This window comes from Pristiophorus japonicus, chromosome 18 (assembly GCF_044704955.1).
Source record: "Pristiophorus japonicus isolate sPriJap1 chromosome 18, sPriJap1.hap1, whole genome shotgun sequence".
Taxonomy (NCBI): Eukaryota; Metazoa; Chordata; class Chondrichthyes; family Pristiophoridae; genus Pristiophorus; species Pristiophorus japonicus.
Genome location: NC_091994.1, coordinates 110,868,492 through 110,883,659, shown reverse-complemented (window position 1 = coordinate 110,883,659; position 15,168 = coordinate 110,868,492). Strand labels below are relative to the sequence as shown.

The following is a 15,168-nucleotide window of genomic DNA, read 5'->3' as shown; positions in this document are numbered from 1 at the left end:
AGATGTTCCTGTCGGGCATGCTCTGTGTGGAGCTGCGGCGTCTCCATGGAAACGTGGGCCTCCTGAACGGAGGCAAAGGTTGTCTACCACTCTGAATCTGCCAGACTTCCTCAGCATTAACATGATGTTTAATGAATGGTTAAGAGGCAGGGCCGCAAATTAGTTATGACAACCGCGGCAGGGAAAGAAAAATGAAGCCCCTTTCGCCTCGTCCTCTTTCCTCCCCCTCAAACCAAGTCCCGGTGGCTTGACATCCTTTGGCAATAATTATCACTCCACTTGTTCCACTTGCGGAGCACAGAAAGTCAGAACCGATCTCGTCACGGGGAGGAAAATGCTGACCAACAGTGGCTTGTTGTTAGGCAGGACTCTTTTTTTGTTGCAGGGAGCGGAGAGCAAGCGCCGTCAAACCAGTTCAGCCTGGTCCAGCTGAAGCAGGAGCCGACTGACACCGTCAAGCCACCATCCCAAGACTCGATGCAGGACCAGAGTCTTGATCTCAGCTTGAAGGATCACGGGTAGGTCGCCGGTCGGGGGCTGTGGTGTGCAGGGCCAAACTTCAAATCAGTGAGTGGTTTTCAACCTGAGGCAGAGTGGGCACATAACAACATCAGGAGCAGGAGTCGGCCATACGGCCCCTCGATCCTGCTCCACCATTCAATGAGATCATGGCTGATCTTCTACCTCAACTCCACCTTCCCTGCACTATCCCCATATCCCTTGATTCCCTTAATATCCAAAAATCTATCAATCTCTGACTTGCATATACTCAACGACTAAGCCTCCACAGCCCTCTGGGCAGAGAATTCCAAAGGTTCACCACCCTTTGAGTGAAGAAGTTTCTCCTCATCTCCGTCCTAAATGGCCGATCTCTTATCCTGAGACTGTGACCCCTGGTTCTAGACTCCCCAGCCAGAGGAAACATCCTCCCTGCATCTACCCTGTCAAGCCCTGTAACAATTGTGCATGTTTCAATGCGATCATCTCTCATTCTTCTAAACTCTAGAGAATATAGGCCTCTGGGCAGAGAATTCCAAAGATTCATCACCCTTTGAGTGAAGAAATTTCTCCTCAACTCAGTCCTAAATGGCCGACCCCTTATCCTGAGACTGTGACCCCTGGTTCTAGACTCCCCAGCCAGGGGAAACATCCTCCCTGCATCTACCCTGTCAAGGCCTGTAAGAATTTTGCAAAGCAAATGTCAGCTAAGTGCACAAACTATGTTGGGCCCTGACATGCCCACAGCTGAAGAACCCAAGCTGTGATGTCATGTTCACACCCAGGCAAGAAGCAGATTCAACCGCAAGCTCCCCCGATCCAAGACAGTTATCCCCACCCTCATCCCCATCCCCCCCCATTCACCCCAACTTCCACAGAATTTTCCTATCATTTTTTAATTAAAGTATGAGCCTTTTCCAACCTGTTGAAATGCAGATCATCCCTCCCTTGAAATCATCAGTACTCTCTCTAACATCCATGATGCCTCTCGACTTGACTATTCCAACACACTCCTGGCTGGCCTCCCACATTCTACCCTATGTAAACTTGAGGTCATCCAAAACCCAGCTGCCCGTGTCCTAACTCGCACCAAGTCCGCTCACCCATCACCTCTGTGCTCACTGACCTACACTGGCTTCTGGTTAAGCAATGCCTCGATTTTTAAATTTCTCATCCTTATCTTCAAATCCCTCCGTGGCCTCGCCCCTCCCTATCTCTGCAATCTCCTCCAGCCCCACAAGCCCCCCCCGAGATATCTGCGCTCCTCTAATCCTTGACTATAATCGCTCAACCATTGGTGGCCGTGCCTTCAGCTGCCTGGGCCCTAAGCTCTGGAACTCCCTCCCTAAACCTCTCCGCCTCTCCACCTCTCTCTCTCCTCCTTTAAGACGGCCCTTAAAACCTACCTCTTTGACCAAGCTTTTCATCACCTGCCCTAATTTCTCCTAACATAAGAACATAACATATGAAATAGAAGCAGGAGTCGGCCATCTGGCCCCTCAAACCTGCTTTGCCATTCAGTAAGATCATGGCTGATCTGATTTTGGCCTCAACTCCACTTCCCTGCTCTCTCTCCCCATAACCCTTGACTCCCTTATTGCTCAAAAATCTGTCTATCTCCACCTTGAATATATTCAATGACCCAGCCTTCACAGCTCTCTGGGGCAGAGAATTCCAAAGATTCACGACTCTCTGTGAGATGAAATTCCTCCTCATCTCCATTTTAAATGGGCAACCCTTATTCTGAGACTATGTCCCCTAATTCTAGATTCTCCCACTAGGGGAAACATTCTCTCTACATCTACCTTGTCGAGCCCCCTCAGAATCTTACACAATTCAATAAGAGAGGTGGAAGTGAGCGGCAGGTGGGCCAGGCGCAGCTCCCCCTGGTGGTCGGAGTCCGGCTCTGCGGGTTATAACACAGCGATGTCGGACACAATCAGAAGTCAGACTGCCTCCAGATGGCCTGCAAATTACCCGAAGCCCTGGAGTGTGGTGCGCTGATGCAACACTCCGATCAGGCTGCACCCAGTGTACCACTAGCTGCCCCTGAGCATCACCCAACATACCTGCCCCGGGGGCTTCCAGCATCATCAACGAGCCTCGCAATATCTTTTCAAATCGAGACATTATAAAAATAAAAGCAAGGCCTCAATAAAATAGATTTAAGGCCCCCTCCCCCTTCAGTTGGTATTGAGCCAATCTTGATCCCCACAATCGTAATCTACTTGATCCCTCTGTGGTCCTGCCCCTCCCTATCTCTGCAACCTGCATTTATTGCCCATCCACAATTTCCAGAGAAGGTGGAGGTGAGCTGCCTTCTGGAATACAACTGAGTGTCTCGCTGGGCCATTTTAGAGGGCAGTTAAGAGTCAACCACATTGCTGTGGATCTGGAGTCACACATTGGCCAGACCAGGTAAGGACGGCAAATTTCCTTCCCTAAAGAACATTAGTGAACCAGATGGGTCTTTAATGACAATCCGGTAGTTTCATGGTCACCATTACTGACACTGGCTTTTTACTTCCAGATTTATTTATTAACTGAATTTAAATTCCCCAGCTGCCGTGGCAGGATTTGAACTTGTGTCTGTAGATCATTAGTCCAGGTCGCTGGATCACTGGTCCAATAACATAACCACTACGCTACCGTACCCCTAAAAGTTTTGGACCTGTCAGGCAGATTGCGCTGAGAATGCAGCCAGCGTCTCGGACGTTGAATTCCGCGATAACCGTGCCGAGCGTAACCTCCTCGTTCCGTCAGCCGGTCTGGTCGCAGTAGCCGTGGGGAAACTGGCCTAAAAATGTTTTCCTTTCCCTCCAGCAGTGAGTCGAATGGGCACGTGGAATCAGGAAACACCTCCCTGTTGTCCTCGTTTCTCAACAAGGTAAGAGCCACCCGTCAAGCTGTGCAGCCAGAGGCAGATGAGGAAGATGCGGAGGTTAATCCTGTTTGTTTTTAGTTATTTCAACCGCAGTCTCCAAGTCTGCGGTGTCAAAATCTTTCACATTCTAAAGCAATCGATCATGCACGATGCACTTCAGCCCGTCACCCGCAGATTAATTAACGTAATTAAATGGAGTGGAATATGCCAAGGGATTGTGCCAGGGAGTGGGTTAACATAAGAACATAGGAGCAGGAGTCGGCCATTTGGCCCCTCGAGCCTGCTCCGCCATTCAATAAGATAGAAACAGAAATTTACAGCGCAGAAGGAGGCCATTTCGGCCCATCGTGTCCGCGCCGGCCGACAAAGAGCCGCACGGCCCTCGGTCAGCAGCCCTGAAGGTTACATATAAACCTATGAACAATGAACAATGGCGGAAAGGTAAAGAGCACCCAACCCAACCAGTCCACCTCACACAACCACGACACCACTTGCACCGAAACATTCTACACTCCACCCCAACCGGAGCCATGTGATTTCCTGGGAGAGGCAAAAACCAGATAAAAACCCAGGCCAATTGGGGGAAAAAAAAATCTGGGAAAATTCCTCTCCAACCCAGCCAGGCGACCGAAACTAGCCCAGGAGATCACCCTGGCTGTATTTGATTCCCTGCAGTACTTACCATGGCTGATTTGATCCTGGCCTCAGCTCCACAGTGACGCGTTTAAAAGCTGCAGAACCCTCGTAAAGAGCTAAATCTCAGTTGGTTGTCGTGGTACTTTGAGGATAGCTTTCCTTGATTTTATTTTGGGGGCGGGGGTGGGGGGGGGGCGGTGAAAAGCCCCTGTAAATGTTCCGCTGTGTGGCTTGTTGCTCTAGACGTCTTCGGGAGTCACAGCCACCAGGAGTGGGACCCCCAAATCAGGAAGGTCCAAGCTTGGCGCCCTCCTCACCAGGTGAGCTGCCTCAGCCGAGGGGGGGGGGGTTCTGCCTCAACCGCGAATCACCAAGCTGCGTCGCGACAACGTTTAGGGTGTTCCATCTTGGGCAGGGGAGCGCCAGAGGACTCCCGTGAAAGTACTTTGTTATGCACAAGTCACGCAGAGTCAGAGGTCTGTGGGTCACGTCCCACTCCAGGCCTACACTCCCAGTGCGGTGCAGATCAGACATTAAACCAAGGCCCCGTCTGCCCTCTCAGGTGGACGTAAAAGATCCCTTGGCACTACTTCGAAGAAGAGCAGGGGAGTTCTCCCCGGTGTCCTGGGGCCAATATTTATCCCTCAATCAACATAACAAAAACAGATTATCTGGGTTATTATCACATTGCTGTTTGTGGGAGCTTGCTGTGCACAAATTGGCTGCCGCGTTTCCCACATTACAACAGTGACTACACTTCAAAAAGCACTTCATTGGCTGTGAAGTGCTTTGGGACATCCAGTGGTCATGAAAGGCGCTATAGAAATGCAAGTTCTTTCTTTCTTTGGATGTTGATGCCAATTTATTATGAGCACTTGTGCTTCTGTCATTAGGTGTCCCTTGGCAACAGCGGGCTGGGGAATTTACTGAATCTCAAGACGGAACCTGACTGCGGACAGTCAGACGCCGACCAGGCTTCCTTCCTGAGCAAAGTGATGGGCTCGCAGAGACAGGAGAAACGCACCGAATTCTGGGAGAAATACCTGCGCAGGTAGGGACAAGAAACCCTTCCTCCTTTGAACTTTTCTGGCTTCCTCAATGGCTCAGTGGGTGAGCGTGGTTTGTGTCTATGTGTGTGTGTGTCTGTGTGTGTGTGTGTGTGTGTGTGTGTCCTTTGCACGTTTTACTACATTAGTAGCACCCTCACCTCTGGGTCAGAAGGTTGTGGGTTCAAGTCCCACTCCAGAGACTTGAGCACATAAATCTAGGCTGACACTCCAGCGCAGTGCTGAGGGAGTGCTGCACTGTCGGAGGTGCCATCTTTCGGATGAGACGTTAAACCGAGGCCCTGTCTGCTCTCTCAGGTGGACGTAAAAGATCCCATGGCACTATTTCAAACAAGAGCAGGTGGGTTATCCCCGGTGTCCTGGCCAATATTTATCCCTCGACCAACATCGCTAAAAAACAGATTATCTGGTCATTATCGCATTGCTCTTTGTGGGAGCTTGCTGTGCGCAAATTGGCTGCCACGTTTCCTACATTACAACAGTGACTACACTCCAAAAGTACTTCATTGACTGTAAAGCGCTGTGGGATATCCGGTGTTTGTAAGAGGCGCTATATAAATGCAAGTCTATCTTTCTTTAACAATTTGCTAACTCTCATTCTTAGATTTACCACAGAAGATTACTGTGAAACCCAGTGTGATTTCCTGCACAAAACCCATTTCCATTGCGTGGTGGAAGATTGCGGTGCCCTCTTCAGTACCCTGGATGGTGCCATCAAGCACGCCAAGTGAGTGTGACCCAACACGCCATGTTATCACTGTATGGCCTTCAAACGCATCAGTGTAAGAATAGCATTTTCACGGGCCCTGGTTGTTACACACGGCGCGGGAGCAATTGGTCCAGCGCGTGAGGTCGGCGACCTGCCTGGAACCCGTCGGCCCTGAGCTCACTGAACATTGGGTCTCGTCTACCCGAAACCATGGCGCCCTGAGAAAGTCAGCTGGCTCTGTCCATAAATAAACCCCAGAGAGGGAGGGGGAGAGTGAACTAAACAGGAGGGGTCGGGGGGGGAGCCAGGGCCCATTTTATGTCGAATTTATCATAAAATCATAGAATAGTACAACACAGAAGGAGAGGAACGTGGAGGTGGTGGTGTTCCCGTGCGCCTGCTGCCCTTGACCTTCTAGGTGGTAGAGGTCGTGGGTTTGGGAGGTGCTGCCGAAGAAGCCTTGGCGAGTTGCTGCAGTGCATCTTGTAGATGGTACACACTGCAGCCAGGGGGCGCCGGTGGTGGAGGGAGTGAGTGTTGAAGGTGGTGGATGGGGAGCCGATCAAGCGGGCTGCTTTGTCCTGGATGGTGTCGAGCTTCTTGAGTGTTGTTGGAGCTGCACCCATCCAGGCAAGTGGAGAGTGTTCCATCACACTCCTGACTTGTGCCTTGTGGATGGTGGAAAGGCTTTGGGGAGTCAGGAGGTGAGACACTCGTCACAGAATACCCAGCCTCTGACCTGCTCTTGTTGCCACAGTATTTATGAGGCTGGTCCAGTTAAATTTCTGGTCAATGGTGACCCCCCAGGATGTTGATGATGGGGGATTGGACGATGGTAACGTCAAGTTGCCGGACAGTGGGCGAGTTTGGGCACGGGAAATTCACCCCTCACGCCCATTTCCCATGTAGTAAAGGGTTAGGGTTAGGGCTTGTCCCCCAGTTTTGGTTTTTCAATCAAGATTTTAAAATGGCAACTCTCGATATTTGCGAGGTAAATAAAAATCTGTCGCTGCTCCAATAATTGGACAGGGCTTCTCCGCAGTGTAGTGAGCGAGGGGCAGGATATAGAACAAAATGTGGGCCCAGGCTGCACTTGCTGATCCGTCCTGTTACAGGCCACGGATGTTGCTTTTTCCCCTTTAATTAGACTTTTTATTAACTGATCAAATTATGGTGCACCCCACTCCTTATCAATATGGGAGAGAGTGTGGCAGTGCACTTTACCCCACGCCCCAGCCCCTTTAAATTGATGCTGTTTATATTTATGAAGTGCTGAGTAACCTTGCTCTGACCCAGTCATGATTCTAATTTAGATCAGTTTATTATTTAAATAATTTATGCAGATTAAAAAAAAAAGCAGAGGTTACTCAAGGTCCAATTACACTGATGACATCACGTGAAGAGCCGGCAATTTAAAGAAATCCGTGGGCTTTGCAGTCGGAGTAACGCTGATCCGATGGGTTCAGCACCGAGTACGGACCCCAGTGAGGGGAGGGAGAGGCAACAGGTCCCTCTTACAGGGGTGGGGGAAGGCAGAGGTCCCGAAGGGGAACCACCTCCAAAAATGTGATAAATAAAAGTTACACAGGCTTGATTAGATAGGCTGAGGTTGTTTTCTTTGGAACAGTAGCAATTCAGATCCATACACCTGCCCCTTCGTATAACTTTTTAATAAAGAATTAGATGGCCTTGATGAAACCTGTGGATCACACATGAAGAGAGGGAGAGAGTAGGATAGGCAGTTTATTCAATGAGAAGCGTACTGCGTGCAGTTCTGGTCACCACGTTACAGGAAAGATGTGATTGTAGGAGAGAGGATACAGAGGAGAGTTACGAGGATGTTGCCAGGACTGGAGAATTTTAGCTATGAAGAAAGATTGGATAGGCTGGGATTGTTTTCTTTAGAACAGAGGAGGCTGAGGGAAACCTCATTGAGGTGTCTAAAATTATGAGGGGCCAAGATAGAGTGGATAGGAGGACCTATTTCCCTTCATCATCACAGGCAGACCCTCGGAATCGAGGAAGACTTGCTTCCACTCTTAGCATGAGTTCTTAGGTGGCTGAACAGTCCAATACGAGAACCACAGTCTCTGTCATAGGTGGGACAGAGAGTACTTGAAGGGAAGGATAGGCGGGGAGCCTGGTTTGCCGCACGCTCTTTCCGCTGCCTGCGCTTGATTTCTGCATGCTCTCGGCGACGAGACTCGAGGTGCTCAGCGCCCTCCCGGATGCACTTCCTCCACTTAGGGCGGTCTTTGGCCAGGGTCTCCCAGGTGTCAGTGGGGATGTTGCACTTTATCAGGGAGACTTTGAGGGTGTCCTTGTAACGTTTCCGCTGCCCACCTTTGACTCATTTGCCGTGGACAAGTTCCGAGTAGAGCGTTTGCTTTGGGAGTCTCGTGTCTGGCATGCGAACAATGTGGCCTGCCCAGCGGAGCTGATCGAGTGTGGTCAGTGTTTCAATGCTGATTATCCCAAAGCAGGGTCAACAACCAGGGGGCATAAATTTAAAGTAAATGGGGGGAGGTTTAGAGGGGATTTGAGGGGAAATCTTTTCACCCAGAGGGTGATTGGGGTCTGGAACTCACTGCCTGAAAGGTTGATAGAGACAAAAACCCTCACCACATTTAAAACATACTTGGATGTGCACTTGAAGTGCCGTAACCTACAGGGCTATACCAACCAAGAGCTGGAAAGTGGGTTTAGCTGGATAGCTCTTTGTCGGCCGGCACAGACATGATGGGCCGAATGGCCTCCTTCCGTGCTGTAAATTTCTATGATTGTATGAATTTGAAAAATAAATCATCATTCAGCCCGTGGAAGGATCTGGGACTAAAATGAATCTTGGGCCTGTGTTTACAATGAGGTAAGGCTGGGGCAGTGACAGCTGATTGGTGGCTGGCCCTCGCAGTCCTTCACCCCACTTGTGGTGACATCAGTGGGGTGAAGGCACAACATTTCTCCAATTCACTGCGGTAGCTATCCCAGGCTAAAACATAGCTACAATATCAGACAAGGGATCGTCCTGATAAAACGTCAAACCCCACCCCTCTGCCCCCCCTCCCCCGACAGCAACTGCCAGGCTAGAAGTTTGAAGAATTTTATTATTTGTTTAAAAACTATCTGCCTCTTTGTATTTTCAGCATTCCCAGTTCATATTTTAATCTGTTATGCGCTTGACATTGTACCTGTTATATATATTTTTTTTTAATTCATTCTGGGATGTGGGCATGGCTGGCAAGGCCGGCATTTATTGCCCATCCTGAACTGCCCTCGAGAAGGTGGTGGTGAGGCTCGCTGGGCCATTTCAGAGGGCAGTTAAGAGTCAACCACATGGCCATGGGTTTGGAGTCACATATAGGCCCAGGACGGGTAAGGACGGCAGATTTCCTTCCCCTGAAGGACATTAGTGAACCAGATGGATTTTCCGACAATCTGGTAGTTTAATGTATTTGCTTCGTGGGTTCTTTGTTTAAGAATTCATAGCAACACATTGCTATTAAGAACTAGTTGGTTTATTAGCAAAAGGTTTAACAATCACACTACACATTACCAGTTCATCCACCAGGCTCTCAACCACCTGCCCCATCGTGGATCCCCCGAACCCAACTGACTGGGGTTTTATTGAGTCTAGTGAACATCATGTGACTGGCTAAGCCACTCCCAACTCAACAGCTCTACAACTATTTTGGTGTAAACTGTAAATCAAGTGCCCCCTTATTAAAGGGGCACTAAAACTGACAAATTTAAACAAATTAAACTTCAGACAAAAAACATCAAATTAAAATGTGGTTGCCGGGGGTGATGATGCACTCCAGTCCCTCCGGCGCCCACCTCTTGCGGAAGGCCGCGAGCGTACTGGTAGACACCGCGTGCTCAACAGCTCGACAAACCTGTGAACATCCTCACAGCTGCATACATTACAGGACGTTTCATTGTCACCCTCTGTATCTGTTGGGACCTGATGAAAGCGTTTTGCGTAACCTATAGCGAGGGCGGGGGGGGGGCGCTTTCTCTTTAACTCCGCAGTGTGACTGACAGAATGTTTCCGGTTTCTGCAGCTTCCACTTTAGGGCTGATGGCGGAGTGGTGAAAGTCAAGTCGGAGCCTTGCTTCTCGACCCTGATCCCCATGGAGAACCGAGCTCTCGGCACCTCGGCCTTTCCTTCCATCGCCATGGTTACCGCCGCGGCCCTGCAACTCTCTGCGGCCAGCCCCACCGTGGTCACCTCCGCCCCGACGCTCCTCGCCTGGAAACAGCTGGCGGCTTCCGTCCCACAGATCCCCGTCTCCACGCTGGTGACATCTTCCCTGGCCACCACGTCCCTGGAGAACGCCAAGCCCCAGGTCAAACCAGGCTTCCTCCAGTTTCAAGAGAAGTGAGTATGGAATATTGCGTAGGCGTCAAAGGGCCTGGCTGTCCGCGTGCTCAGGAGACGGCCACAAAACGTGGTTTTCTGAAAAAGCCAGAATCTTACAGGGGAAGTTGGAAATGATCGAAGATGGTTTACAAAGCCGACAAGTATTGTTTGATCATTCTGCAGTGTTTCTGAGGGGGCTCAACAGGATAGATGCAGAGAGGCTGTTTCCCCTCGTCGGGGAATCTAGAACTAGGGGGCATAGTCTCAGAATAAGGGGTCGCCCATTTAAAATGGAAATGAGGAGGAATTTCTTCTCTTAGAGGGTCGTGAACCTTTGGAATTCTCTGCCCCAGAGAGCTGTGGAGGATGGGTCATTGAATATATTTAAGGTGGAGATAGACAGATTTTTGAACAATAAAGGGAATCAAGGGTGTTATGGGGAGCGGGCAGGGAAGTGGAGTTGAAACATAGAAAACATGGAAAATAGGAGCAGTAGTAGGCCATTCGGCCCTTCGAGGCTGCACCGCCATTCAATATGATCATGGCTGATCCTCTATCTCAACACCAGATTCCCGCTTTTCCCCCATACTCCTCGATGCCTTTTGTGTCTAGAAACCTATCTATCTCCCTCTTAAATATATTCAGTGACTTGGCCTCCACAGCCTTCTGTGGTAGAGAATTCCACAGGTTCACCGCCCTCTGAGTGAAACAATTTCTCATCATCTCGGTCCTAAATTTCCTACCCCATATCCTGAGACTGTGACCCCTTGTTCTAGACTTCCCAGCCTCGGGGAAACCTCCTCCCCTGGAGCTGAGTCCATGATCAGATCAGCCACGATCTTATTGAATGGCGGAGCAGGCTTGAGGGACAGAATGGCCGACTCCTGCTCCTATTTCTTATGTTCCCAAGTCTCGGTGCTTTTCTCTGCCTTGTTTGCGTCAGGAGTGTTTTATTGAGTTACCATATTAGTAACATGGTGTGATAATTGCGCAGCCTAACGGGTTTTTGCACTGATCTGTGTCGCTCCCTTTAGCTTAGACCAAAGCTACAGGTCACAATAGGAATAGACTGCCTCACGCCGCAGATTAGCTGCTGGGAGGACTAACATAGTATTAGGCGGTCCCTCGTATCGAGGATGATCCGCTTCCACACCAAAAAGGGATGGGTTCACAGGTATTTCAATGAGGGACCTGACATTCTAGCTCCCGAACTACATCCTGAAGGGTGGAAGATGCCTGTGCGTGGATTTTTTTAACGTGTGGTGGCCCTTGCACACCAGCCACCACACGGGCTTGACAGAGCCAGGTCTTGGTTCAGTGGCAAGGGTTAACCAAGACGACTGGAGACCTGTTCTGCTGCACGGACCTAGTGCGCACACATATCGCGGTGTGGGCTGGGCCCGTGCTGTCCCTGGGCCCTCGCCTCTATACCTAATTTGACTCTAATTCACCCATTGTAATTCACCCTCCTTCTCCGTCATTCCTCTATTTCTTTCTCAATCCTTAAATCTCATTGTTTAAAGAGATACACTGTTAGTTCCACCGTTCACTGAGATCCCAGCTGCCCATTGCCCTTGCCACGCCATTATCAGCTCACACTTATAGTAAGTTACAGCACAAAACAAGTTTGAGCTGAAGAGTGCAGAACAAAGTCTAACTAATAGGGCACACTCCAGCAAAATCTGGCCCATTAACATAACCCAGAAATGCTGCCTGACCTGCTGAACGTTTCCAGCATCTTCTATTTTTTTAAATGTTCACTGCCGATGGTGGAGGGCCGACCAGCTGACAATGACACTCAAAATCCCGAGCGTGAACGAGTTAGAAAATTTGCACTCCTTAGTTTAAAAAAATAAGCAGCATTGCAAGTGGTGCAGAGGAGAATTCCCCTCGTTCTGTGACCGGGCCATGGCGTGACAATTCCCACAGGCAGAATGTTGTTCAACAACAAGGAATTTCCCATTAATCAACCTGCAGCAATGACATCTTCATTCTTTTCTTACAAGTGCGATTGCGATTCAATAACCATTGGTGGCCGCTGTCAGGACATAACCTGACCAGACGCAGCACAGAAAGGAAGACTTGCATTTATATAGTGCCTTTCACAGCCACCGGACATGCTTTACAGCCAACGAAGTACTTTCAAAGTGTAGTAATGTGGGAAACGCAGCAGCCAATTTGCGCACAGCAAGCTCCCACAAACAGCAATGTGATAATGACCAGAAAATCTGTTTTAGTGATGTTGATTGAGGGATAAATATTGGCCCCAGGACAACTCCCCATGCTCTTCTTTGAAATAGCACCATGGGATCTTTTACGTCCACCTGGGAGAGCAGATGGGACCTGGGTTTAACGTCTCATCCGAAAGACGGCACCTCCGACAGTGCAGCACTCCCTCATCACTGCACTGGGAGTATCAGCCTAGATTTTTGTGCTCAAGCCCCTGGAGTGGGACTTGAACCCACAACCGTTCTGACTCAGAGGCGAGGGTGCTGCCCATTGAGCCACAGCTGACACTATACCCTCCCCCCACAAAGCTCTCACTTAACTCCAAACGTTCCCGATAAACCTACCACCAGGTTTCTTCAGCCGCTTTTGGTGTAAAGGTGACCCGGACGACACACTTTCTGCAGGGGTCACCAGGGGGTTAACAGGAGCCAACCCCCTGCCTGATTTATTTAAGAATTTCAAAATTGGATTGACACCATAAAAAACTTGATATCTCAAAAATAGCCTCCCTCGACTACTTGAACTAAAAAGTGTGCTGTCAACTCTCTGTTACAAATGATAGATAGCTGTAAGTGAACTTAAGGCAGTAATCCAACCTCCAAAGCTTGTAAAATGAGAATTTGTATTTCACGATACCACCTAAACCCTTTGACTGAACTAGCCGTGTCATCTATTTGCAGGTATCTGTTATTGTCTGTATAACATATACCAGTTATCCATTATCTCACTGTAGTTACGTGATTAATATCATGAACTTTCGAACATCATGAAAGTTTATAATATTCATTCATCAATGTCATTTCACAAGGACTCGAGGCAGCTGTGAATGTCGGAATGTCACTGTGAATTTACAACACCCATTAAATACATCAAAACTGTGCGTATTATGATATATAAACTACCCAGTGAGGAGGGATATAGAGCCAATACAGGAATCTTGGGGTATCAGAGTACCTGTATCAATGGACACTGGGCCCAGCGGTTTAAGATGTCCGCTGTCTTCCTTTAGAACATAAGAAATAGGAGCAGGAGTAGGCCATACGGCCCCTCGAACCTGCTCTGCCATTTAATACTTTCATGGCTGATCCGATCATGGACTCAGGTCCACTTCCCTGCACGCTCCCCATAACCCCTTATTCCCTTATCAGTCAAGAAACTGTCTATCTCCACCTTAAATTTATTCAATGACCCAGCTTCCACAGCTCTCTGAGGCAGCGAATTCCACAGGTTTACAAGAAGAGAAGAAATTCCTCTGCATCTCAGTTTTAAATGGGCGGCCCCTTATTCTAAGATTATGCCCCCTAGCTCTAGTCTCCCCTATCAGTGGAAACATCCTCTCTGCATCCACCTTGTCAAGCCGCCTCGTAACCTTATACGGTTCAATAAGATCACCTCTCATTCTTCTGAATTCCAATGAGTAGAGGCCCAACTTACGCAACCTTTCCTCATAAGTCAGCCCCCTCATCCCCGGAATCAACCGAGTGAACCTTCTCTGAACTGCCTCCAAAGCAAGTATATCCTTTCGTAAATATGGAAACCAAAACTGTACGCAGTATTCCAGGTGTGGCCTCACGAATACCCTGTATAACTGTAGCAAGACTTCCCTGCTTTTATACTCCATCCCCTTTGCAATAAAGGCCAATATTCCATTGGCCTTCCTGATCACTTGCTGTACCTGCATACTAACCTTTTGTGTTTCATGCACCAGGACCCCCAGGTCCCGCTGTACTGCAGCACTTTACAATTTTTCTTCATTTAAATAATAACTTGCTCCTTGATTTTTTCTGCCAAAGTGCATAACTTCACATTTTCCCACATTATACTCCATCTGCCAAATTTTTGCCCACTCCCTTGGCCTGTCTATGTCCTTTTGCAGGTTTTCTGTGTCTCCCTCACACATTGCTGTTCCTCCCATCTTTGTATTGTCAGCAAACTTTCCTTTGTGCTCATCCATTGTGAATCTCGACCTGAGCTATTGCAGATTTGCTGAGGTTCATCGCGCAACTCACAGCAAAGGCCACTGCAGCGTATTTGCTTCATGGGTTCTTTGCTTAAGAACTCACAGCTGCACATTCACTGTAAGGAGCTAGCTGGGTTATTCGCCAAGGTTCAACAATCAAACTGAGCCCTACCGGTTCATCCACGAGGCTCACAACTGTACGCCTCATCGTGGGGAACCTGAACTCAACTGGCCGGGGTTTTATTGAGTCGTTTGAGCATCACATGACTGGCTAAGCCACTCACAGTGCAACAGCTCCACAAACCTCTGAACATGTTCACTGGTGCACACAATACAGCCACTAAAAGCAAAGAGCAAATCTTCTGGATGGGAAAAAGCATGGAATCTAACACAGTCTAATGGCCGATACTCATTGGAGTTTAGAATAATGAGAGGTGATCTCATTGAAACGTATAAAATTCTGAGGAGGCTTGATAGGGTAGATGCAGAGAGGATGTTTCCCCACGTGAGGGAATCTAGAACTAGGGGGCATAGTTTTAGAATAAGAGGTTTCCCATTTAAAACAGAAATGAGGAGGAATTTCTTCTCTCAGAGGGTTGCGAATCTTTGAAATTCTCTGCCCCAGAGAGCTGTGGAAGCTGATACATAGAATATATTTAAGGTGGAGAGACAGATTTTTGAACGATAGGGGAGCCGAGGGTTATGGGGAGCAGGCAGGGAAGTGGAGTTGAGGCCAGGATCAGATCAGCCATGATCTTATTAAATGGCGGAGCAGGCTCGAGGGGCCGAATGGCCGACTCCTGCCCCTATTTCTTATGTTGTTA

The 15,168-nt window shown here is 48.9% G+C and overlaps 1 protein-coding gene across 5 annotated transcripts in view; it reads left to right on the top strand.

Annotated features, from left to right (window-relative positions):
- casz1 (castor zinc finger 1) overlaps positions 1–15,168 on the top strand; it is a 520,923-nt gene that overhangs the window by 463,778 nt on the left and 41,977 nt on the right. For all 5 annotated transcript variants that reach the window (XM_070860582.1, XM_070860578.1, XM_070860581.1 and 2 more), the window contains 5 exons: positions 386–518; positions 3,322–3,385; positions 4,912–5,069; positions 5,690–5,812; positions 9,856–10,173. In XM_070860582.1, coding sequence (XP_070716683.1) covers positions 386–518; positions 3,322–3,385; positions 4,912–5,069; positions 5,690–5,812; positions 9,856–10,173 — 796 coding nt within the window. The remainder of the gene's footprint in view (positions 1–385; positions 519–3,321; positions 3,386–4,911; positions 5,070–5,689; positions 5,813–9,855; positions 10,174–15,168) is intronic.